General features: G+C 46.0%; 1 protein-coding gene across 1 annotated transcript in view; it reads right to left on the bottom strand.

Moving 5' to 3' along the window:
• LOC138567897 (SCO-spondin-like) overlaps positions 1 to 25,205 on the bottom strand; it is a 1,036,222-nt gene that overhangs the window by 971,952 nt on the left and 39,065 nt on the right. The window contains exons 4-8 of the mRNA XM_069646396.1: positions 23,838 to 24,008; positions 10,523 to 10,761; positions 5,277 to 5,379; positions 3,103 to 3,261; positions 2,143 to 2,228 (exon numbers count right to left, since the gene is read on the bottom strand). Coding sequence (XP_069502497.1) covers positions 2,143 to 2,228; positions 3,103 to 3,261; positions 5,277 to 5,379; positions 10,523 to 10,761; positions 23,838 to 24,008 — 758 coding nt within the window. The remainder of the gene's footprint in view (positions 1 to 2,142; positions 2,229 to 3,102; positions 3,262 to 5,276; positions 5,380 to 10,522; positions 10,762 to 23,837; positions 24,009 to 25,205) is intronic.

The raw sequence follows: 25,205 nt of genomic DNA, 5'->3' as shown, positions 1-25,205 counted from the left end.
GTGGTCTACCCCCACATATATATTTACGGGAACTGTAAAAAAAAGAAAAATCAAACTTTTGGGAGTCGAACTTTTGGGTTCGGTAAAATCTCTTAGAACCTGTTTTTTGCCCACCATCTCCTGACTGATGGCCAGACTGAACGTCTGAACCATACACTGGAGCAGTACTTTAGTTACTTCTTTTTTCCTAGCCTGTGTAATTAGTTTACACCCTGTCTGGCCAGAAATGCCTCTTTGGACTATTCTTATTTTGGCACCTTGATGTCATTTGGGGCAGTCTGTCTCTCCTGTGTGCAATCATGTTATTGTTTGCTTTCACGGGGACGCCTTCCTACACCCAGTCAGATAACGACATAGACCTAGGGAGGGCAGGTGAAGTCTGGGGTGATTCAGGTGATAATCTCCTACCATCCTCCTTTCCTTTTCACCTTTGGAAAATACAGGTGTCCGATCTTTGCCATTTATCTTTAAAATTGATAATCTCTCTGATGTTATTAGACCACCTAGCAGGGACACAAACCAAGGAGGTCCACGAGGCTCACTCCAAGGACATAAAACACATGGTCTATGGCACGGGTCAGCAGGATGGAACTTCAGGGCTATTATAAGGATTTGGTGGAGGAAAACTCCTCATCAGGGCAGACACCAACCCTAGATTGTACTGGCATGTTTCCCGCACAATCTCGCAGCATTTGGAGGCCATGTCAAGACCTGGAAGTTGGGAATGATGTTCCTGGATCAATCACTAGGATCTGGCGCTGTCGTGAGGCGGTGCGATTCCTAATGCAACTGTGACAGAAGATCCCTAGAAACGGCAATCCCCTTTCTTTTCCGAAGTCCCCACCACAAAATTCTTACAAATAAATGGTGAGACTTCTTTGCAGGCATGTGGGATACGGTGGGCCAGGGAGTGCTCGCAATCACCAACTTTATTTGGAGAACTTAAAGAACATTGTAAATATAGTGATGTGAACGAGAGAGGTAGAGAAAGTATTCAACTAACACGTGCATCCTATTTTCATGAAGGTATTTAAGCCGTTGTGCAATTATGTATTAGTTCGACATGGTGATGCATTGTTTTAGACTTAACGATGGCAGTATATTTTAAAAGTGGACGAATGAGTCATTCTGAATGTATTATGTGCATCATTGTGTATGTAATGATGTCTGGGTACATGTCATATTGTACTTATGCGTGGCAATGGCTATTGTGCTGATCAATGCAAAGTATTAGTTTGAAGTGATGCTACTGGACATAATATAAAGTGGTCAGAATGTGTATGTGGGTGTGTAAGTAACTGGCAGTGATGTCGTAATGAGGCATAAAGTGAACAGTCAATGTTTTAGCTGGTTTAAAATATACAGACATAAAGAATTGAAAGACTGATATTTATCAGTACCCAGCAAGGTGTGGCTTATGCCTCCAAGCCAATGGGTGGACTCTGAGTGGGGACATTACCATACAGTAATCCCGCCGCTCCAAGCCTCCTCTGAGCGGGAGGCCGCAATCTTCCCCGCTGGGTTACCAGGTAAGTTCTCCCCCTTTGCCCCTCCCCTTCCCCCTTTTCCACAGCTTGCGCTTCCTCACGCCCCATCCCACTTACCTTATTTTTCATTCTCCTGCGCTGGGACACTAATATTCCTGGCACTTTCCAGTGCGTGACTCGCTTGCGTTAAAGCCTTTGCTTCGCTCGGGCCCGTAACTATGGGCCCTGGGGCATTACCTAAAGCAGTAATGCCCCCCCAGCTCGAGGCTTATAGGTTAATTCATCAACATATTTGGCATCTTATGGTGGCCCGGCTATTTTGATCAATGTGTTATCCCTTTCTAGCAATTCCATTTTTCAAACCGCTATATAACTTTTCTAAATGTACAGCTAGCAATGCTATGAAGCCTACCCCAAATTATTTTGGCAGTCAATGGCACAACTCATAAACACTAGATTATAATAGCGGTTCCTTAGATCTCTGCTCATAGTCCATATGCAGCTCTAATCCTCTTCACCAGTCCGCCATTACTGTGTACATTGTTACATGGAAACACCTTGGCTCTTACAGTGTGCGAAGCACCCCCAAGCACTCACTTTGCACCTTTACATGTGTGCGCGTCATGGAGTTTGGTGGGGAAAAGGGTATTCGTACCTCGGAACTTGACGCGAGGACTCTCCACGAGTTACCAAAGGTGGCTGGATACGGCGAGACCCGGCCTCCAACCTGCATAAAATCATCTTGGACAAAAGAAAAAGATGTATAAGAGGTGAGGAATGGGTCAGGCAATCATGAGATTGGTAACAGAATCAGAATGACTGCCTCTTGGCTGTCACGTAGCGCACCCCCAACAAAAAGAAACATGAGCGTTAGGTCATACAATACTGATCAACCAAACCCCTCCGGGGCATTTTCTTCAAGAAGGCTCATGGGAGACATACGTATAAACAGTAGTAATGAAAGTCATCTATGTTCAGGTGAATTATGGGATGACTACGTCATGACTCCAGGAGTGATCTTAAAGAGACACTATGAACTTTTAACCTTCCCAGCAGCATTCAAGTCCAGGTTCGGACCTGAAAACTTAAACTCAGCCCCTATTCACAAGGCTATCTCATCCATTTGTTTAAGCCTTTCAAATTGAGCTCTGTTTCAATGCAACTATGACGTCATTCCCTTAACTTTAAAGTTGAGACACACACCACCAGGCGGAGATCATGAGAGGTAATATTAACTTATTGAGTATTTTGTGTTAAGAGTGATTTGAGGGTGTCATTGGCATGTATAGAGTGGAAGAGAAGGGCACTCTGATCCCTCTGGAATTTAGGAAATTGAGACTAAGATCAAAGGGTGAGTGGGCGCCCTAAGCAGGAAACACCCTACCACCAAAGCTCTGGGATGCGAAGGGGTGGGTGTAGCGTCAGATCTCAATTTCTGCCAGGCTTTGCTGCTTTTTACTGCTTTTCCTCACCACACAGCATTGGATTACTCCTCCTATTTTTCAACTACATCTTCTCTAAATGATGGAAGAAAGATGGTCGCACAGCTGTGGTTACCATGAAGCGTGGAGTGTGGCGGGAGTCCACACAAACCGTTTCCCTGGTTCCCACTTACCTTCTGGGTTGTCGTTGTAGACGCCGCACAAGCCCTGCGTGCTGCCCCTGAGGTCTGCGGTGACTGTCACGTAAATGGCGTCCAGCCCGTCAAACTTGACGCGCACGCCAAGCCCGCTCTCGATGAACATGAAGTCGCCCAGCCAGAGGACATTGATCCCTGTGGTTAGAGAGGAGGAAGGGTTAGAAGCATTAGGGGGCAGCGGCACCCCCCTTCTAGAGTAAAAAAGCTAATATGTCTAAGTTAGGAGGGGAGAGGGGGGGCAGCTAAAGCCAAGGAGGGAACCTTAAAATGCAATTCTGTTCACTTCTTTGTTTTCTCATTTTTTACATTTACTAATATTATTTTATTATTTTTAGAATGTGCCATATGCAAAAGAGAGTTGCTAACGAGCTCAAAATAAGATGGAAGGAGGGTTTCGCCAGTGAAGAATTTAACAGGGGTCGGGGAACATTGCAGTAGCTTCTGCAGTAAACATGTATTTTCACTTTAAGAAAGCTGACATTATTTCACTAAGTATGGCGACATTCCTGAGACTACGAAATGTGTAAACCCGAAAGAATAGACATATTTGTAGGGCCTTTTTCTGAAATTCATGTGGTCAGGCTCTAGTTCAGCTGAGGTGGGTGGGAGGTCGTTCCAGAGGACTGATCCTTTGCTGGAAAACACTTTGCTCTGGAATGTTTCTTTCTGGTAATTGGCGGTTGCTGAACATAGCATAACGACTTTTTAGGCACGAGAGACATACATTGGGATGCCAAGGACCCCTCCCCCCTCCTCTCAGCCACACATTGTTGGATGTGCTGTAGTATGTGTGTGGGTATTCAGCCGAAACATGCAATTCTATATCCATATCTGCGTGGGGAGAAAGAGTAAGCTTTTCAGGTCCTGGGAAATGTGGTCATATTTGACCTTGCCGGGAGTGGAATCTGCAGATTACAGACACATTGCAGCCGCGAGCGCTCAACCCACTGAGCTATTTTACCAGCTATAACTATCAGAAAACCAGCCACTCCAGAAACAAAGAGCCACATGCAGCTGGCCACAGCCCAGAAGCCTCAATTAAAAAAAAAAGACATTAACATTTTTATTTTCGGGGTAGCAAGGGAGACCACAGGGGTAGCAAGGGAGAGCGACCCCTGACAACCCCTAAATGACGTACCTTCTTCAAGCATCTCCTAGCATAACTAGAAGTGCGCATCAATTTCAATGTGTATCGTCCTTATTGCCAGACTTGTCCAGCGTGGATAGTTTTGCTACTGATTAGCACTCGACTACCAGCTGATGAAGGCCTTTGACACCTAATGCGTTTACCTCCAAGCATAATATTTTCAGTTAGACCAATAACATTTATCAAAGCCATTAATTATGAGTTTAGAAGGTAAATGATACCAGTATTCCGTGGACATGAGCTCAGGCCCTCACAGGTTTCCAACCCAGAGGATGACCATATCTCACAGCACCCCAAACTGACCAATAAGTGCCCGCCTTCATAGTGACACCCAAGATCAGTAATAATACTCATAGCTGGCCACCCTAAAAGCAGAAAAATGCAAAAGCCCCATAGCCCATATAATGCAACTAATAGCCCCATTGTTAGCGCTGAATTGCCTCAGGCTATCACCATACCACCCACAAAAGCAACCATGAACACCAATGCCACAAGCAAATACCCTTAGTTGTATTTGCAGGTTTATTTAAGCCGTAGAGCAAAAGGAAAAATAAAACAATCAGAGACCCACAATGCAACCCTACGCTAAAGGTAGGTACAACTCACCCCAAGGCCGCTACATCAAACCACCTGTGCTTATATGAGAAGAACTCTTCAAAGCTTGAGATGATAATCAGCTAGAGTTGCAAACCATTTCTGATCGTAAGTCTCATTGGGCCACATCATGAATTTGGCGGTGCAGTAAAAATGTGGCAGGATTTCCATTACCGTGACTTTATTCTGGCAGTAATGGAATCATCAACACTTTTACCAAAAATCAGCGGATTTACCATGCAGCATTACCACTCACGGTAAATCCTCATGGAGTCCTATGGACTCCAGAAATGGGGGATCTATACTATCATACCACCACTTGTAATCCCGTAGGAAGCCCACGGAACTGATTAGCGGTAATACTCCATCGCTGGCGCCCCCCAGAACTCCTTTGAGCTGTGCTCCTTACCATTCTGCAGGTGCGGCTCCCCAACTGGCACGTGCTTCCCATTTACCGCAATGGTTTTATTTTGAGCCAAAACGAGATCCAGGCCGAACATCATCCGGAGAGACTGGAAAGAGAGCAAAAAAACAACTCTTAGGGTGGGCGGGAGATTGAGAAGGAGTGGAATCGAAAGCAAGCACAGGTTGCGCGAAGGACCAAGTGATTGCGGCAGGATCTAGAGCAAGAGTAGCGAGCAACAGAAGCAGCCAGGTAAGTAGGACCTTAACCATGAGTGGATTTAAAGACATGCGGTATGAATTTGTAAAGAACCAACCGGAGTGGAGGTCATTAGGTGAGGTGAGTGAAGAAGGTTGGAGATTACAGACAATGTGAGTCAGAAAGCAGAAAACTTCAGCGAGAGGAGGGAACGAGTAGAGGGCATGGTTTACGAGGAGACTGAAGCAATAGTCTTCATGACTGAATACCAGAATGGAGAGGAGAGTTTCAGTGCCATGGCAGGGGAAGAAAGAGGATGCCCCCCTGATGTTTAACGGGTTGATCCTTGCAGCAGTTAAGGGAATTCATTTTTTAGGATTTTTTAATGCGGCCCCTAAAGTTGCAAGCCTTGGGTAAGCGAGCGAAGCAATCATGGAGAAAGGATATTGTAGTGGGAAGAGGGGGTTCAGAGTGATGGGCGAGGAAGTAGACTACTTGAATCTGAAAGAGGAGATGAGTTTTCTGAGGAAAAAGGTGCAACGGGTAAAGAGTAGTGGGGGAAGGACAGAGCCTTTTGGGACTCCCAATAAGAAAGTAGTGGCAGTTCATGAAAGTGCATTGTCCTGGATCCCTGGTTCGAAAGGGGTGGTCTACCTTGTCAAAGGCTGCAGAGATGTCTGGAGGCTGAAGATGGATAAAAGTTAAGGTGATGATCAGAGGTGTGAAATTTGGAGACATGTTGTAGGGGCGTTTCTGTGGAGAAGCAGCTGGAACACTAGGATTTGAGAAGGTTGCAGAGTTGGTTAGCTTTTTAATAAACATTAATCCTGTTGAAGGCCACAGGTTCCAGGCTGTTAAAGTCATGGGGGAGGAGAGAGACAGGTTGATAAATGATTGGACAGATTGTGACTCGTGAGGGTGTTTTTAGGGTGGGAACAACAGTGGCTTGAAGCAATGAGGGAAGATGGAATTAGTGAGGGAGCAGCTCAAGAGGGATGAGAGTTGGGAGCAGGCTAAAAGACATTGGACCTCATTCCGAGTCCGGCGCTAACCAATGGCGGTAGTAGCACCTTGGTCGGCACCGGACCCGTAAGGGCACCGCCCTGGTGGAATGGGAAATTACCGCCCTATTCCGAGTTGACCATGGCGGTAATTTCCCATCCCCAGGGCACTTCCCCATTCCCAAATGAGCCCCCATAGGACTCAATGGGAATGGGGAAATTGCAAATAACGGTGACCATACTTTACGGTCAACGTTATTGGCTAAAAAGCCCCTTTGCGCCCTCGTCCCTAACGCCTGCTAAAAGCAGGCGTTAAGGACGAGGGCGCAAAGGGAACTCGGAATGTGGCGGTAAGGGATTACCGGCACCGGTCTCGTTAACGGTGACCGGTATCCCTTACCGCCATACTCGGAATGAGGCCCCTTGTTCTTTCAGTCAATCAAATTACTGTATTCCCCATCAGGCCATCAAAGTACATCCTAACACAATGAAACTATTACTTTAATTTAACAATATATCATATCAAAGGGAAGAGAAAAGACAAGGGGATCAGCATAGCATTCATTCTGCTAGTCGCTATAGGGCACAGTATTAGGGGAATCCCCTTTTCATTTTCACATAGCGATTCTAGGTCCCTTAGGCTTGTACCCACAGTGGTTACCATTTCACCTTGGCCCCAATGGTGTTAGATTGGCACCAGATAAAGCAGAATTATGTGAGAGGTTGCCAAATAGGTCGACAGATTTCAGATAAGGATAAGAGTTGATTACGATCCTACTATTTACAGTCCTGCCAGGGTTCCCAACTCTACCCAGAACACCATTGGCCACTCTTTGATCCCAAAATTCCAGCTGAACAGAGTCACAGGAATTGTCACCCTCATTGCGCACTCTATGGCAGTTCACTATAGCTTCCCTGGTCACAAAAGTACAGCCCCTCACAGTACAAAGGAAGTGCAAGCATTTATCTGAAAGTGCTTTCCTTGGTTCTCGCTGGTTGGGAGATCATTTCAGTACCCCATGATGAAATACTGTGGCCCTCTTTGCGTTCCCAATGGCTTGATGGCTGATCATGCTCTCCCTAGGACAGGGTCTGTGTGCTCTGTTTTCAACCATACTGTGGCCTAGGGTTCCCACTATGTGTGTGGCCCGATTCTCCCATAAACTGCATATAGAGTTAGCATTAGGGACCTCGCTGGCTTCCCTGAGTATATTGTGCTGAGTAACTTGCTCATCTTGGGGCTGTGTCGCATAAATATGCATATTGGTCTCCCAGTGGGTTGAGACCTGGCATTGCCTCACATTATCAAGTTTGCAGGGATCATCCATTTCTTCAGGGGGCAATTTATTGCATATATCCATCTACTCCGGGCGTTCCAGGGGTGGTTTGTAAGACCACTTTACATCCAATGGGCCAGTTTTAAAGTCCCCCGTAGGTCCCCCTCCTCCCCTCCCTTGAGCTTCTATCAAAACCAGTAATAGCCTTTTGATGTCTGCAAGTTCGGAGAGCGCTTGTTTACAGTTGCATCTCTGAACACAGTAATCCTCCTTGGGGTAAAAAGTCAGGATTAGGTTGAGTGTATTGAATAGTTTGCTTGGAGCCCCTTAATGGGATTGAACGGAGAAAAGAGCTGTTCCTTGAACACTTGTTGATCCTGTTCTCACTCCAGGGACTAATAGCAAGGGAGGGCTTATCTTCAGTCATATCGTCATTCTACATATCCTTTTGAGCAATTGGGACCAGGGGCTAACTTTCTCTGCAAATGTAGGCGGAGTGTAGTCCATTCGGATGAAACCAGGCACAGTTGGAGACTCAGAAACCAAGTAGTTGCTCTTAAGATTGGTATTGGAAGACAGAACCCCCCGCGAGTACAAGAAGGATAGCAGCTGGTATGGGAAGCTGAACTAGCATCTCCCACAACTGGTGCTGGTCGTGACACCAACCCATAACTTGTCAGCACAGATATGGGTTGTGAGATAGTCAAGTTAGTGGGGACTAGGAGGGCGACAGAGAGTTTATCAAACAGTGAGAATTCGGCCATAGCTGTTACGAAAGTTCAATTTCCACTGCGGGTATATTTCTCTATGTCATTGTCAGGGCATCTAGAGGATCCTAAGGAAATCAACAGACATTCTTTTGTGAATGATTCGTCTTGGTTTTTGGCCATAACATTTTCTTCAGGACATAAACTGATCAGACCCCAGGTTATTTGTGTCTCCTCTGTGGAGAACTCCATGTTCATTTATCCCCCCCCAAAAAACATCTTGATTGGACCCCAAAAACTGATATATTTCCTTAATTAGGAAGTAGGCTTCTCCCATAAATTTAATGGGCCTGCAATCCTTTTCTGCAGAGACAGTGCCAATGTCGGTAGCACACTCCATGCCGTGTCAAGGTGGCCAAGTTCACAATTTGCATCTCATGTTTAGGATCTTTTGTTTGGGCTCTGAGCAAGCTTGCATGATTTGCAAGGAATGGGCTATGTGGAGTGGGAAGGTAAGGGGTGTAGGGAGGTGGCGAGAGACTCCAACACCTCCTTAAGAAATATTCACTTTGGCTCACACAATAAAATCGAGACAACAGTCACTAGAGCCCCCAGCCCAACTTCCTCCACTGTCACCTTGTGAAGCTCTTCTGGTAAGGTTCCTCAGTTTACAATATTCAGCGAAATCCAGAGCTTGGGCCCAAGAAGTAGTCTCTTCACCTGGTCGGTTGACCACTCACCTCTCTCTCTGGCGGAACACCCTGCAAGAGTACAACACCCACACCCTGATGCCTGCAGGCTTTGGCCCTGACGGGTAATGCCAGCGTCTTTATGGAGGAAAGGGGCACGGCTTTGCCCCACAGCAAAATACTGTGGCCCTCCAGGGCAAAAATCAATGAAGAAGCAGGACGCAAACCCATGTGCGTGATCCCCGCTGCTTCGGCCCTGGTGGGTAATACCGGTGTCTATATGGAGGAAGGGGGTGTGGCTTTGCCCCACAGCAACATGTGGTGGCCCTCCAGGGCAAAAATCGACTGCAGGCCATTACCGCAAATGGTAATGCCCCAGGTCCCTGTAACTATGGGCCCCAGGGGCATCAACTTATGCGGTAATGGCCGGCAGTGTCAGGGCTTATTGCCTAAATATACAGCTGAGCCGGGCAAAGCTCAATGCAAGAGAATGAGATTTCATCACAAGTCTTGCATTTTCACAGTATTGTGGACACTCTGTTTTCCTGATGGTGACTCGGCAGGGACAGTGAATGGGTCCCATCCCAATTAACCGGGTGACAGAAGTGACAGAAGCCATTGTCTCATGTCACAACTGCATCGAAAGGAATCCTTGGGTCACTGTTGTCTTGTTAGCTACATCTTGTTGCGTGTGACCTGAGGCAGAGGGACAGGAAATTACACCAACCTACAAAGGGGATAATATGGGAAGAGCAGCAAAGTTAGGAAAGTATTAAGGATGAAGAGCCTCAGGGAGAGACAGGCAGTGAGATAGGGAGAAGAAATATATATATATATATATATATATATCTCAAGACAATGCAGTGTCTGGAGTGAGTGTCTTACCATAGAGAAAGATCAGAACTCTGAAGACCATTCATGAAGATGTGAGATATGATTGGTTATATTGTTATAAATACCCAGAGGTTTCTAAGCACGGACCCGGGGATCGAACCTATGTTGCTCTGTGTTGTCTTGCTTCCAAGGCGAGCACGTTGCCCCTATGACGTTGCTAGCAAGTGTATAAATACCCATCATGTTTAGCGATGCATCCTCTATGGCTAGGGAGGAATATTGGACAAGACAAGGCAAGTTGCTCATGATCAACAGGTCTGGTGCCACAATAGGTCTGAAAGTGAGCAGACAGTGCCTCGATGCAAGACATAATCCTAGCAGGATCATTGTCTGCTACGGTAAAGTACATATGGATTGCTGAGAGAACTGTGGCCCAATGTAGCTCCCTGAACTCTACAAATAAACTGCGGGGGCGGGGGAGTGGGCAGGCTGAAACATCTTCCTCTTGGAAGAGCCACATCGATTAAAGGATGCATAGGGTCTTACCTTATGACAGCTGCTACGTGTGCATGGAACACTTGACACGTAAATAGCCCAGGTGGCATCCGAGGAGGAGGCGAGGTTATAGGTGCAGTCCCCATGGAAATGGAAGTGCTTGCCGTCAAAGCTCCTGTAGTGGAAACCTGCCCACGTCATGCAGGTGGCGAAGAGTCTTTGGTCCCTCATTGGCCCTCCGATGAGAGCAGTGGAGAGGTACGACTTGAGGAGGAATGGTGAAGGGAGATCTGCTGAAAAAGAACAGATGGAAGGAGTTAGGGCATGAAAGCATCAAGGCGCTGCAGCTACATTACTTAACTGAATACAAGTAAGCTGTGTCTGGAAAAAACATTGTCTGGAAAGAATGTCCAGTTGTGGTCGCAGACAATGGGCCTCATGCCGTGTTTGCCGGTCTGGAAATAAGGGGGCTGGTAAACTCACTGGCGCCCTTGTTTCCGGACCAGCAAACTACGGGTTTGCCTGCTGGAGCCGCTGTGCCCAACAGGTCTGACCCTGCCGGGCACAGCGGTCACAGTAGGCAAAGCCGTCACGGAAGCATCGGCGCCGGTGCTTCTGTGGCCCTATGGGACTCTATGGAAATGGGGATTAACAAAATTACCGGCGCCTAACTTCCCGGCCACCAGACTTGGAATCTCCCGGTGGCACCAGGAAGTCAGGCGGCAGTCATTTTTTATGGGTCCGGCGGCAACCTGCCGGTAGCACCGGCAGGGTTACCGCCAGACCCGTAATGAGGCCTAATGTCTTTTCTTCAGAAGAACATAGGAATGGTAGTAGAACTGAGGAAAAGGCCCAAGGCAATGGTCATTCCTCACAATCACCTCGTTTAAGTGATGAGGGCACCAGTGACCCTGTATGGACCACCTGCGGTCGATAGAGGGAATAAGTGGCACACTCTAGTGATGACAATTATAATGGTGCTGCTGCTGGCCCTGGTGCAAGTGAGGGGGCATGTGTGTCTAAAGAGCAACAGAAGCACAGCACAAAGCAAGGAGTGTCTGCAAAGTGTGATGGCTCTACGTCACTGCTAATAAGTATTATTGCAGTGAGAAGAGCCTTTAGTAAGAGTGATATCAGTAGATAGAGCATCCTCCTCGCCTCGCTAATGCCTAAACGGAGGGATGACCGTTAGACTAAGATGGGCTGAACGGAAAGAATGGGACGGCATATAAGCGCGGTGCTTGTCCCCGATGGATATGGGGCCAAGGACATAGTAATCACACTGGGAAACAGAATCTTTCAAATGTAATAGTCTTGAAAATATAAAATAAAATAAATGTTAGTGAGACATAGTGAATTTCCCGTGGACTGTTGCCATTGGCAGGCTCATTGATGCAATCACATTGTATAAGACCTGCATCTGCTCTTGCTTCCCTCAAAGCATTCCTTTGCTTTTCCTCTGCCTCTAGTGACCTCTTCTAAGGGTGTGGGTCTCCCTTTCCAGCCCATCTCATTCTGTGCTCACTGACAATGGCAATCTCGGGGTGGCTGTAGACTGCTCTAGTGTCATGATACCTCATTGCACCCAGCCATGTGCATCCTACAGTGATGACAACATGATCCTGGCACCTCTATTATTTCAGCATTTCTTTTTATTGCCTTGTGGAATCTCGCTGGTGCAAAGCTACCCCAAAGTTGCTTACCATCTTTAAAGTACAGATACAACACTGTCTGGAGGGTTGTCCAGAGCTTTGCCACTGGTTTCTGATTTACTCAGATCCCTCCAGCCATCACATATGGTGCTGCATGTTTCATCCCAAGTGGGATTTGTATGCCCAGATGTGAGTCCCAAGTTTGCCATGCCTAGAGACCAAAACTACACCGCACTGTTGCTGCCCTATGAGGCTGAAACATGTCTGAGGTTGCTTGTGGTCATGTGCAGAAGGGCTGTGACCTGACAGTTCAGTCTGGACTGCGCCTTTTAGGATTGGAGCCAGGGACGTAATTTCACCAAAATGCCAGGGGTAGCGGAAGTGACATCACACGACCCTTGACCCCCTGATGACATCACAGGAAGTGGTCATTTGACCCCGCCCCAAATTGAGATCACGGGAAGCGATGGAACACAACCTTTCCGTGCTTTATATAGAAAAAATGTACACCCAATATCAACCAACCTGTGTTGGCACTCATTTATCAACCTCAAAAGGATGAAAGACTGAGTTGAGGCACTTAAGAACAGACTAAATCAGTGACTCGCCCCCCCACAGTGTGCCTGAAATAAACCTTTGATGAGTCTAGCAATTATTGTATAGAATTCCAGAAAGACATTATTTGGTATTCCTATTCTTTCTTATTTAGGGTCAGTGCTGAAAGTGTTAAACTTGTGGCACTCCTATTCTTATTTTTCTTTTTTTTTTTAAAGGGGCCTGGACAAGAAAGCTAGCCACTCCAGAAGCAAAGAGCCACATGGTGCTGGCCGCTGCCCAAGAGCTTGCATTACCAAAAAAAGGGAGACCTCAGAGGTCGCAATTGCGACCTGTGGTGACCCCTTAATGACGTCCCTGATGGGAGCAGGCCTGACTCCCATATGGTTTTCCCCTTCTGCAGTAGCATGGTAGGATAAAAAATTATGATCCTTAGGGTTGCCCAGAGACTTTGCCAGTGGTTTCGGATTCATTGCAAACCCTCCACGCATCCCTATTTTGTGTTGCTAACAACTAGGTGGCTTTTCTTTGTTGGTTTGCTGACACCGGGACCAACAACGGCACGAGCACGACCCGGCAACACATAAGATGGAAAGAAGCTAAAGTATTTTAAAAGATACCTCTTTGGAGCAGCGTAAAGGAAGGGAATAGTCAGAAGACTATGTAATCCTGCGGTGACGTATTATAAAGAATACACTCAATGAGAGATAAACTTGATTAATTCTGCATTTACAGTTGCGGGTGAAGTAGAGCTTGTCCGCCTGGTTATTAGAGCTGAACAAGAAATTGTATTATCAAGACATACCATGGGATGGTGAAAACAATAACAAGAGAGAACACCACACCTTTTTTGCAAGTCCTGAGGAAGACGGATATCAGTTCCCATTTAGGCCCTAGATGGTGTTTCCGTCGAAACTATTGATAAGCGAGATCTAGAAATCATAGACAGAGGGGTTTGCCCACATCTATACTCCTCTTTAATACCTTTTGTTGACGATTACTTGAATGTCCCATTTACTTTGAGCCCCAAAATGACATGTAAAAAAGTTTTTTAATATTTTTTGTTCAGAGTTGAATGTATTAGACCTGCTTACTTAATTTGATAATTGTATGCATATTTGCACATGTGAACTTTGCAATTTACCTGGAGACTATTTTTGCACATTAAAATAAATAAATGTCTTTTTGATGGTATAAACTGGTTTTATAAAGTATGTACAATTTAAAATAAAGAATATGGATTTTATTAAATAGTTAGTGTACACTGATCCTTTGCTTTGTTTGCTTGGTCCAGAGCCCTTTAAAATGAAGTTAATTTAAATAATTCTATGTTCCATGAGGCAGCACACTCTGTGGTTTACACTCACTGTACTCGGCCATTTGCATTCTTCAGGGGAAAAGAATGTGATCCTGTTTAAGCATGACTCTGAGCTGCCTGGTTCAAGCTCCCTGATACAAAGCTACACATAAATTGCACTTTCTATTTTTAGAGTGCAGATACTGCAGACAGGTGTCTCAGAGCCACACTCTAACTCTCCACACAGAGAAGAGACAGAGAGTTGCTGCTGCATGCTTTCAATATTTGCCAGATATCTCTCAAGACGTGGATGCTCTCAGCGCTATGAAAAACATACAACCATTTCAAAGTTGGGCCTCAATACAAGTGTGACAGTCTGGAAATAAGTGTGCCAATGGCACCCGCCCGCAGAGTTGTCACAGAAGCACCAGCACTGCTGGCAACGGTGACGGTGCTTCCGTGTCCCCGTTCCCATGGAGTCCTATAGGACGTCATGGGAATGGGGACTTACGCTTTCGCCGCCTGATATCCCGGGCCACCGGGATTGTATGTCCCGGTGGCACCGGGATCTCAGGTGGCTGAAATGTGGTGCTATGAGTCTGACGGCAACCCGCCGGTAGCACCGGCGGGTTGCCGTTGGACTCGTAATGAGGCCCATCGTATGTTTGTGAGATTTTTTAAGCGCAAACCTAGAAAACATTAGAGCGCTGAACAAGCGGGGGAATAATAACATTCACTGAGCCTGTTAGAGACAGGTACAGTGTGGTTGGGTCTTTAAGTCCATTCTGAAATGTTGGAGAGAAGAGGCCTGCCTGATATGGGTGGGTATGTTGTTGACTGTGAGCATAGTAGGTAGGTTGAGCTTTTGACTGTGTGTGTAGCAGAAGGTAAACGGTCCCATCTTTTTTTCTGTTCATAAATTTAACACAGGTGATGTTGAAGCTTTTGGAGTTGTGTTGAAGATGTGTGGGTTCTCAGCTGGGTAGGGTTGTTCCATGGTCGTCTTTGGCTTGTATGTGATGCAGGCTTTTTTGAAGATGGCGTGCAGGATGACGAGATGCGACCAATGTTCAAGCAGAAATAGTGTATATAGATTTAATTCCCTTTCGCAGGGTTAATCACTATCGTTGCGTGAGTGTCTGATTAAGTATTTGTGAATGTTCGCTGTGTGACTGAGTACGGCTGCTTGGGAAAGAAGGGAGGTGTGTTGTATCTGTCTTCTTTGTTTCTGTCTGGGTAAGTGAGGTTGAAGTCTATGGTGTCAGAGTAAGTGTGATACCATGTATAAAATGTGTATCTTATTAAAGAATGCCTAACCAAGAGTTCCATAGTCAGTGAAATGGAGAGATGGGAACTGGGTGGTAGGTACCGGTGCGCAGTGTCCTTATCAACTTAAAGACCTGTTGATAGAACCTTGTTATTCTAATAAAGAACCTATGAAGACATGCCTGTGCAAGGGTAGAGAATTCTTTACATTAGTGGGCCTCAAAGGGTAGCCAGGGTAGTCCTCTGACAATAGGTGTGATATGATCACATATCTTTGTGCCTGTTTTAAGTCATGCCGCAGCATGGTGAACAGCTTTCTTCGGTACCAGGGTGGGGAGAGCTATATCTATGATGTGAGAGTTAGAACTGCCTAGTTGGGAAAGAAACAGGGCTTGTATGGATGTTCCGAAGTTAACAGCAAGGGGAAAGGGCGGGTAGCATGGTATCTGCGTTTTCTGATAGGCTTGGCACTTAAGGGGGTGGTCGCAGTTTTTGGTGAATCTGAGGGACTTTTCATGGGGGAGACTCTGTCAAAATCCATGTCGCTAGTCATGGTTGGACTTGGACGTCCGTGGATTTGGTGCTGAGGAGGATGGATTAGGATGACCAGACGTCCGGGTTTCCCGGGACAGTCCTGGGAAATCGCCCTCCGTCCCAGGATCCCAGGAGTTTTTAAATTTTATATATCCCGTCCCAGCATTGGAAGGGTGGGTGGCTACAGTCTCGGTTTTTGACGGGACCTAATTTATAAATCCCGAAATCTGGCCCGGTGCGACTCTTCCTCTCTGTGAATAGGGGTGTGAATGATTTTCACGTACCATTTTCTACCCATCCCCTCTTCGCCCACTCTCCTCCAATGAGAGGAGTGTGCCTGTGAGCAAACACCGCCCCCCCAAACCCCTGCAACAGTCCAGCAACATAGAAGTAGGACTATGGTTTTATTTGTGTTTACTTTAGTCCTACTTCTATGTATATGGCCTGTCCCGTTTTTTTTAAATAACATTTTGTCACCCTAGGATGGATTCAATCTTGGTCAGGCTCAGTTTTCCACAGGTGTTGAAGATCCAGGCTTGGATAAGCTGCTAGAAGCTGTTGATCGCAGAGTTCACCCGTTCATACAGGTGCCTGTCCTCTGTGTATTGTTGGATCTTGATGTTGAAATAAAATGTACAACTGTAATGAGGGGGCAGGGAATGTAACATCAATGTCTGTAATAGACTTGCTCTTTCACTGGAATACTGACAAGACACTGTTAAAAGTACCATTCACAGATTTGCCAAAGGTACTCTTGAACTGTTCTTGGAAAACCCATGGAAGAATGGTTTCCATTTGCGCAACACACATTCATGCGTAGTTGGCAGCGCTCCTCTTTCAGAATGTGTAAGGCAGGCTGGTCTTTAGGAAGCGACACATTTTTCCAATATTTATACGAATAATAGGCCCTTTTGCACGTCATATGTTCTCAAATTATGCTTCTTGTTCCTACGTCAGCCCAGATGTGTGGTAGAAAGCCCCTTGATAAAGAAAGACCCTTATTGGGTGGGCCCAAGTACACAGAGGCCATTCCGGGTTCAGATCTATGTGACCACTGCACCCCCATAATGTCCACTTTCAAAAAGCCGACTTCCATTATGATGCAGTGCAGTGATCACATATATAACTGTGAACCGCGCCAACCTAACCGCCTCCCCCGTACCCACTTACCTTTTCGGTGTCACACTTCTGTGTGTACCGCCGTCTCTCCTGTATCACTGCAGCGTCAGTTCTCGCCCATTATCGTGGGTCGGAACTGGCTCTGCAGGGCCCTTTTTTATTTTTTTATTTTTTGTCTTTATTGTCCCCGCTACCATCTAATGGAAGCAGTGGACACCCCCCCCAATCCTGACCCCCTTTACTCCGACTAAGGGGAGCAGGGGATTTTAGTACAGTGCAAAGGCGCTGTATTCAGTATAGGCGACATTTGTTTGTCGCAATATTTGTATGATCCCCAGGATTCTAGCCACCACCATCACTGGGCTAAGACCATTTTGTTAGAGCAATGACCCGTTACTGTAATTGTCAAAGAGAAGAAAAGTAGAGGGAGAGATCATTCTGTTTATGAAAGGGCCTCTCTCAGTGGTCACATCAGCCACAATCGATATGTTAAGAGATTTAGAGGTGAACCTTTATGTTGTGCTCAGGGGCAAGACCATTTTCCTACTGGCCACTATGTAGGCTTCAAACTTTCACTCATCAGATTGCTCGAATACCCTACAAAATGCGAACGTGTGCCACACTCAAATTAGACCACCTGTTGAGAAATTGCTGCCTTGCAAAGCTACAGAAGAAAAGAATTGCCTCAGACCAAAACCTCTTCCAGAGCAAACAGAACACTGTATACCAACATGCTCACAGTACCCAAAATGTAACGAGCCAGAGCAGGCGGCGCCAGCTTCCCATTCTTAGCAGCCCTACAATGGATTGCCCTTCCACCGGCCCTAAGAGCAGAAACCTCCCACATAGCCTTCCGCAAAACCATCAAGACACTTCTGAACTATACGCACACATTGTTCCCACTATGTCTGCCCTGACTACAGATATGAAACTGTTCTACAATGCATGTAAAGTCCTGTCAAATGTTTTCTATAATTGCTTCATGTATACCTCAGGTATTTTAGCCCTTTACTTGCAAAATGTCTGATGGATGCCTCATGTAACTAAGCTCATCACATGCAATTGTATTCTCTATGCCCAGGGGCGTTGCTGGGGGGGGCTAAGGGGGCTATAGCCCCTGATCTTTTGGTTGTAGCCCCGGATAGAATCTCAGGAGCTACAGCCAAAAGACTAGCTAGCCCCAGTCCCAACAGTTCTGACATCAGCTTAGCCCCGGGTCTTTTCCAGACCTAGCAACTCCCCTGTCTATGCCTCATGTAAGTAAGTCCAATAACTGTAACATCGCCTCGATGCCTCTGGGCTGTTTCCGCGCTTTATAAATTTAAAAATAAAATAAATAAATAAACTGCTTTGGCCACGGTAGACAGAGGATTGGCTCTCAGGACAGAGCAAGGCAGCCATCTTCCCTATGCTCAGCCCTTAGTGAGATGATCTGCTGTTCATCGGTGTGCTGGGGCCTGCTTTGCTGTTTGAATCTGCAGTACCACACAGTCTTGTGACAGAGCTCTGCAGCTGTGAACCTCTGCCCCTCGGAATAACAGAACTAGATAGGACAGGCAGGACCTTACAAGAAGGCTGTTGGGGAGACGAGAAGTGCCGCGCCTCCAAGACCAGAAGCTTCATTTGCAGAGACTGTGCCCTGAGAGCAGAACAGGAGCTGCGCCTAGTCAAGCGTTCTTCTGGATACCGATGTATTAGCAAGCCATGAAGACATCTCAACGTATGAGAATGGTTTCAATCACGGTCAGGAGAGTATGCTGGGCTGATTCCAGTAAAAGCACAACCTACCTGTCCTTTGTCATTGTCTGGTTGGCACCACCAGCAGATACAGAGAACTGATGCTTGCAAACTCCACATCAAAGACCACGTCAATTGACCACTGAACCATCAAGAGCTCCACGCCAAGTACTCATCGGGACAACCACCAACGTGGATCCAGCTGGGTGTCCACCTTGGCCCTGCAGACACTCCTTCCCCGGCTGGAGGTTGCTTTACCACAGGAGAGTTGTCAGTGAGTGCTGCGACTGGGTCCACCTGAGGCCAAGGAATGTGTCTCGAACCAAACTTGTAGTCCCCATCTAGTCCAGTGCTTTTTGCTTCCAAACCATTTCCAAAAGCAAAGGTAACTTTGTGACTAGCGCATCGTCCCACCTAAGGCAGGCCTAGTCTCCTCCAAGCATGGCCAGCCTATTTTTCCCTGTCATATTCAATGCAGATGCTCCTGTAGAGGAGCAGTTACATGCCTCTGCGGGGAATGCCTCCCCCTACCTCCTGTACGTTGGAAGCCTGAGATTGTGCCGCGCTGAACACCAGCAGTTGTGACCATACCTTTGCGAGTATTTGTAAGAAGGTACCCACTGAGAAAACCCTATCAAATGTATCCCCGAAGAGACGACAATCTCAGGGAGGAACTCCCCAAAGGAATATGAAAAGGAGCAAAAGAGGAGCTGGTGACGTCACGAAAGACGAGTGTGACTCCCTGAGCATACTTGCTGAAGAGAATGTATGGATCGTATAGAAACTGATGACGAAGTTAAGAATCCAGTGAACTTTAATATACAAAAAGTAGATTGCACATGTGCGAAACACTGCAAAATGCAAGCCGTTTAATAACTGTACAGATGCTGAAACGTAAGTAGACTAAGTGATCATAGAAGTTGGATATATGTAGTGAATAGACTGCAGGCAAAGCCGCCATTGTGTAGAAACTGGACATCGGTGTCATGAATTTAGTAAGAAAGAACCCATGGAGAGGAAAGGCGAGACCTGTGTTGCAGAAAGAATAAGCTGAGATCATGGAAATTAATGGTGAGGCAGTCTGGCCTGGTGTCAAAGCTGAGGCAGCCAAGGTTCCTTATCTATTCTCGAAGACAGTGAAAATGAGAAGCTGAATCATCCGTTGTTAAGGTGCAAAGAAAGAACACCAAGTGTGCCATGTTATATTCATTTAAGATATTTAAATGCTGCGAAATAGACCAAATTGTGGTCTCCTGTCAAGTGAGCCAAGGATGCAAATAGAGTTGAGCTTGGAGTCCTACAACACCGATAGTGAGTGCTCGCACTCCCATATATCCCCAGAGACAAGAATACATTGCAAGGCCAAGTTCAAAGACAATCTTCATGGCAGAAGGCTTGAGTGAAGAGAGATGATGGGCTAATTGGGTGGGGAGGTAAAGTCAAGTCCACCTCCTGGCACCTGGGCCTGAGTTTACGTGCTGCTACGTGAACCAAATGTTCCAGACATGGCACGAGCTTGCCAACCAATTATAGAGGGCCATATAACGAAGAGCCTTATAGTTTGAAGACCTAATGATAAACTGTGTTCTTAATAGTGTTGAAGATGACATGTTTTTAAAGGTAGGCATAAGTTGTCCACCACACAGTAGATAACCAATCACAATCCCAACCCTTATAGAAAGTATACTTAGATGTTCCCCTTGAACCTATCACAATGCCTCATAGGTTTTCTTATTTGCCACGTAGTATGACGTGAAACCTGATGTATTTTTTGCATATAAGATTGTTTTTATGTGAAATTCACTGAGAGCTCGAGCAAATGTCTGTTGATGTCTGTTGTAACTTCCTGTTTTAGATAATTGTCAATAAAATAGCACCTTTGCCATCTTCCTGAGTTTGTTTCGATTATTTGGTGTCAGAGTTATTCTGCCTCCCTATCCATTGCATGCACAATACCCAAAGGTACATATGCTCACTCCTCTGTGCTGAACTCAGATACAATTTAGCAGATGGCCCTGGACATTTATTACAGTGGAGTCCATGGTGCCTAACATCTGTTTGTACAACATTTTCTCCACTTTTCACCTTAAATCTTGTTAGTGAAACTTAATTTATAAAACATACACATTATTTTACAAAACGTCTCTTGTTTAGACCTTAAATGTGTTATTTCCTATCTGTATTGCAATTGTGTTTGCTATTATTATTATTGGAGATGAATATAGCGCCTCGTGTGGAACACCTCCAGCTTCTAAGCACTCGACCACAAATGAAAGCCATGCATGCACAGCATCAGTCAGATTCCAAGGTCAAAGCAGTTCCCTGAGCTATCCTCTCGATTCCTGGCCCCTAGCTTCTATGGCGGTGTTCAAGCCTTGAGCTTGTCCTGCACTGCCATAATGGCTGTTATTTCAAGAAGCTTTGGCTAGTCCCTGTTGTTAACCACTGGATTTGGGAATCCTGGGAGCTCACATGTGAAGCCTTCAGCCGCTCTCCGGCTCTGCCCTCTCAACTCCATTTTCTCACAATCATCTTGTGATGTAGGGGTGGATGTGAGTTTGGGGCATTGTGTAAGCGGGTGTTTGTTTTGTTTGGGTACATAGAAATGGGAGTAGATTCGGTAGGTGTACTGAGTGTAATGTCGGTAGTCATTATGGTGGTTCTTGTTGGTACAATAGTATGTGTGTTTGTCATGTATGTGGGTAGGTTGGGGTCTGTTTGTGAGGTTCCTTTGGAGAAGGTCAGTTGCAGGTACAGGGTGTGCACTATAGAGCCGATTCATAGAATTTTGTGCTGAAATCGGGCAAGGGGCGCGCGCCGAGAAGGACACTGCACAAGTCTGCGCACAGAAAGAAAAATGTGCATAACGTGCATACATGGAATTGTTCGCGCAAAGTAACCATATTCACAAGTCATGGCTGGAACGCCCCCGACACGCCCACACGCAAAGCAGGAAACTGCCAGATCAGCTACCTTTGTGCACTACCCCGGGCACAAATACATGCACCCTTTAAACAGTGAGTGGGGTCCCCCTTAAGCAGGTCTGCAACTCGGGGAGCCTGCGCAGGGTCCGTCGTAACTGTATCCGACACCCCAACAACATGCGTATGAACATTTGTAACTCGGCAGCATTAATCTCGGGAAATGTGCGTGTGAACCCACGTAAAATGTTCCTGTACCCTGCTACACAGCTTACGTGCAAGTTAGTCCCCATTTCTGGTGTGCTGCCCCCTTTGCAGCCCTCGGCACAGGCCACGCCCACCCTCTGCTCGGAGTCTTGCGCAAGGCCAATGGCTCGCACAGGCGTGCCATGCCAGTGCGAAATCCACACAAGTCCAGGAAAAGTACAGCGCATCCGATTCCATGAATCGACAAACAGAGTTGCGTGCGCAGATTGGGTGCAAGTAGCCTATTTTCTGTGCAGTTAATTCCATGAATCTGCCCCTATGTATTTTTGGTGTTGTAAACTGTGGTTACACCTAACAAAAAAAACCACTCGTTCAAAGTAATTTTTAAATACAAAATTAGCAACTTAATGTGCTCTAAAGCTTTGCAGGCATCCACTGTGTATTATGTGTGTGTGTTTGCTTATTTTTTGATTCAGCGCCCTGGAGGCACTAATCATGCATCAGCCCCCTGCCTGCCAGGACAATGAATAAAAACAAACACACACACACATAGTACACAGTGGATGCATGGAAAGCTTTGCAAAACGGGACTTTGAAGCACATTAAGTTGCTCATTTTTACATTTAAACATTACTTTTAAGGAATTGTATTTTTTTTAGGTGAAGCCACAGTTTGCAACAATAAAAGTACAGATTGCACCCTCCTTACTAACGTTTGAAAAAAGAATCTGATTAGCACAATGTTAACAACCAAAAGTTGACAACCAAAAGTTCAGAAAGAAAGTTCTAAAAAAAAATGGAGCAACCGTTCAAAATGCATAGTTATAACCTCGCCTTGACATTAAAAGGAAAACCTATGAAATAGCCGAGGCAGGCACATGCTTTTCGGGGAAAGGTTATGCAGGTTAAAAGAGGGGCAGCATAAACATTTTGTATAAAGAGCGTGAATGAGGGGCTAGAGGTTGAACAGGAAAGGATGTATTTATTTATGTATTTATTTATTTATTTACTTATTTATTGGTCATTTGAATGGCGCCTATACACATGTTTCCAGGTGCCACCGGGTGGGAGGAAGAGGGGGAAAAACACTGTAAACATTGCCTTAAAAAATCTATAAAATGTAACAAAAAAAACTGTTTCCAGATTGCTATTTTTGAAGTAAATGTTGAATCAATGTAAAGTGAGCACATTGTTACATCTCTTGAACGTAGAAGACTTCATTTTTTAGATTTAATTCATTTTCAAACTTTGTTTTGTCAAAGTTTATTTTGTTAAACAAAAGAACTGTAATCGGAAATTCATTGGTCAACCGATAGACCAGATATGCAATAAAACTGTCTGCGCACACTGATGCATGTAACAAGTCACACCTCTACAAGAGATCTTCATTCATGGGGGGGTCTATCGGGACAATAGCAGAATTCGTTGAGCTCTGTAAGACAGCTCCATGCATTCATGCGCATGCGCTGGAGACCACCTTAAACGAAAGCTTTCTTTTCAAGACTAGATCCTAGATCTCACTGCCCTAGCCAAAAGCTGGAATAACATTAATGACTGCTAGCTAAATCCCTGGTGCTCCTTACATTGACCAAAGAAGGAGGTATGGCTGTGTGGAGCCATGTTGATTCAAGCCTCATTACAAGTCAGACAGTGCTGTAAAAAAAGTGGCAGTGATTCTGTTATAGACACATTTTGTGGGGGGGTTATGGAATTACTGCCATTTTTACTACAGCCCCTAAAGTGAAGAATTTCCCCCAGCAAGATGCTGGAGGTAAATATTCCCCTTAAAAGGCAGAAATTGATGGATTTATCGCAACAGAATTACAGCTCACTATGGGGTCCAGAAATCAGGACTAACACAGTCGTACCATCACTCACGACTCCACAGTAAATCTGCAGGGCGGGGTGGTGGCAACAGTAAGCACGTTTGGCGGTAATTCCACAGAAAAATCACAGAATTGCTGCCAACCTCGTAATGAGACTCATGACTTGCAGGTTGAAGAGAGAGCTAAGCTGCAGGCCCTTTGCCCACTGAACTGCATGTTCGGTTTGACAAGTGGGTGCATGGCGATCACTGACCTGTCGGAGCTACATAGGAGCAACTGAAGCAAAACTCTGAAGTGACATTCTTCCAGCTGTGCCCCCAGGGGTGAGTGCAGCACTCATCCATGCTGATCAGCGAGGTGTTTCCTGATCCGGGGACGTCCTGGCAGTTCCAGCTCGCGAAGCAGCGCCCCAAGAATCCAGCACCTTGGTGGAGAGCAAGAGAAAAAGATACTGATGTGATGGTGATGTGAGGACAGAGTGCAGATGAAGGTCCCTTCTGAAGCCCAAGAATTTAGAAATCACAATTTCAGAGATAGGCCACCAGATCTATGTGCACAGAAGATAATGCAGAGTTGGGCTGGTTAAAGGAAAACAGGAATGTTATTCAATAGACTTGTGTGCCTGAGACAGGGTTGTCCAACTTCAAGCCTTTAGGGCCGGCCCATGTCGGATTTTCCAGACTCCCCTCATTAGAATTCATGAGATAAATTTGCGTACAATGATTCTAAATGTAGGTAAAGGTTTGCTTGTGAATATTAATGAGCTCTCGAGGCCTGAAGCTGGACAACCCTATGCCCTATATCCACTATATGCCCAATAGGCCACTATAGTGATGGGCGAGGGGTGAGTCAGTCACTTCACAGATTCTGCCTGGCATGTGATGGACTCTGACCCAGCCCTCTCTGCTTCAGAGGTCCCCCAACAGCCAATCCTACTCTATGTGTTCAGGATATCTGCACCAAAGTGGTTTAGAGCACAGTGGACCTAACTGGGAATCACATACACCTTAGTGGATATCCTGAAAGCTTGGTGTGTTTGGGCTCTCGAGGGCGGAGCTTAGAGACCCCGTCCTATTTTCCCTTATCCCAGACCATGTCCTGCCGCCTCATGATTTGGAGAATGTGGGGCCGGACTGTGTGAGAATGTGGGGCGGGTTTTATGTCAATGGGACGGTCTTGTGTGGCCCGCCCCTTGCAGAACAATCTGAACACATCTCTGGGAGGACATGAAGCCTTGAGAGACTTTAGGAGAGTGGCCCTTATTCACATTCACCATCTGCACCTCCTCTGGGGATAGAACAGGGTGCTTCTGTGGGTAATTCTGCCCATGGAAGAGGTGCAGAGCTAGGAAATCACCATTCTACCATGAAATAAGTTGTTTCATGAAAGGGTTTGTCAACTAGGCATACCTCTACTCCACCAGGATCATCCAGACTACACTGGCTGCATGGGGTCTGTCAGACACAGAAGCCAGCCTAGTCATATAATGTGTTAACTCCAGCACCGATATGTAAACATTGAACAACATAGTGAACACTGCAATTTAGACTCAAGCACATTTCATGTTGAATGTCCCAACTGCTTCCGTGGTTCGGGCGGTGGGGTAGTCTGTTGCCAAGTG

The sequence above is a fragment of the Ambystoma mexicanum genome, chromosome 2p (assembly GCF_040938575.1).
Source record: "Ambystoma mexicanum isolate Mex_15411 chromosome 2p, UKY_AmexF1_1, whole genome shotgun sequence".
In the NCBI taxonomy this organism is placed as follows: Eukaryota; Metazoa; Chordata; class Amphibia; order Caudata; family Ambystomatidae; genus Ambystoma; species Ambystoma mexicanum.
The sequence above is the reverse complement of the archived record's forward strand: the minus strand, read 5'-3'. Positions and strand labels throughout refer to the sequence as shown.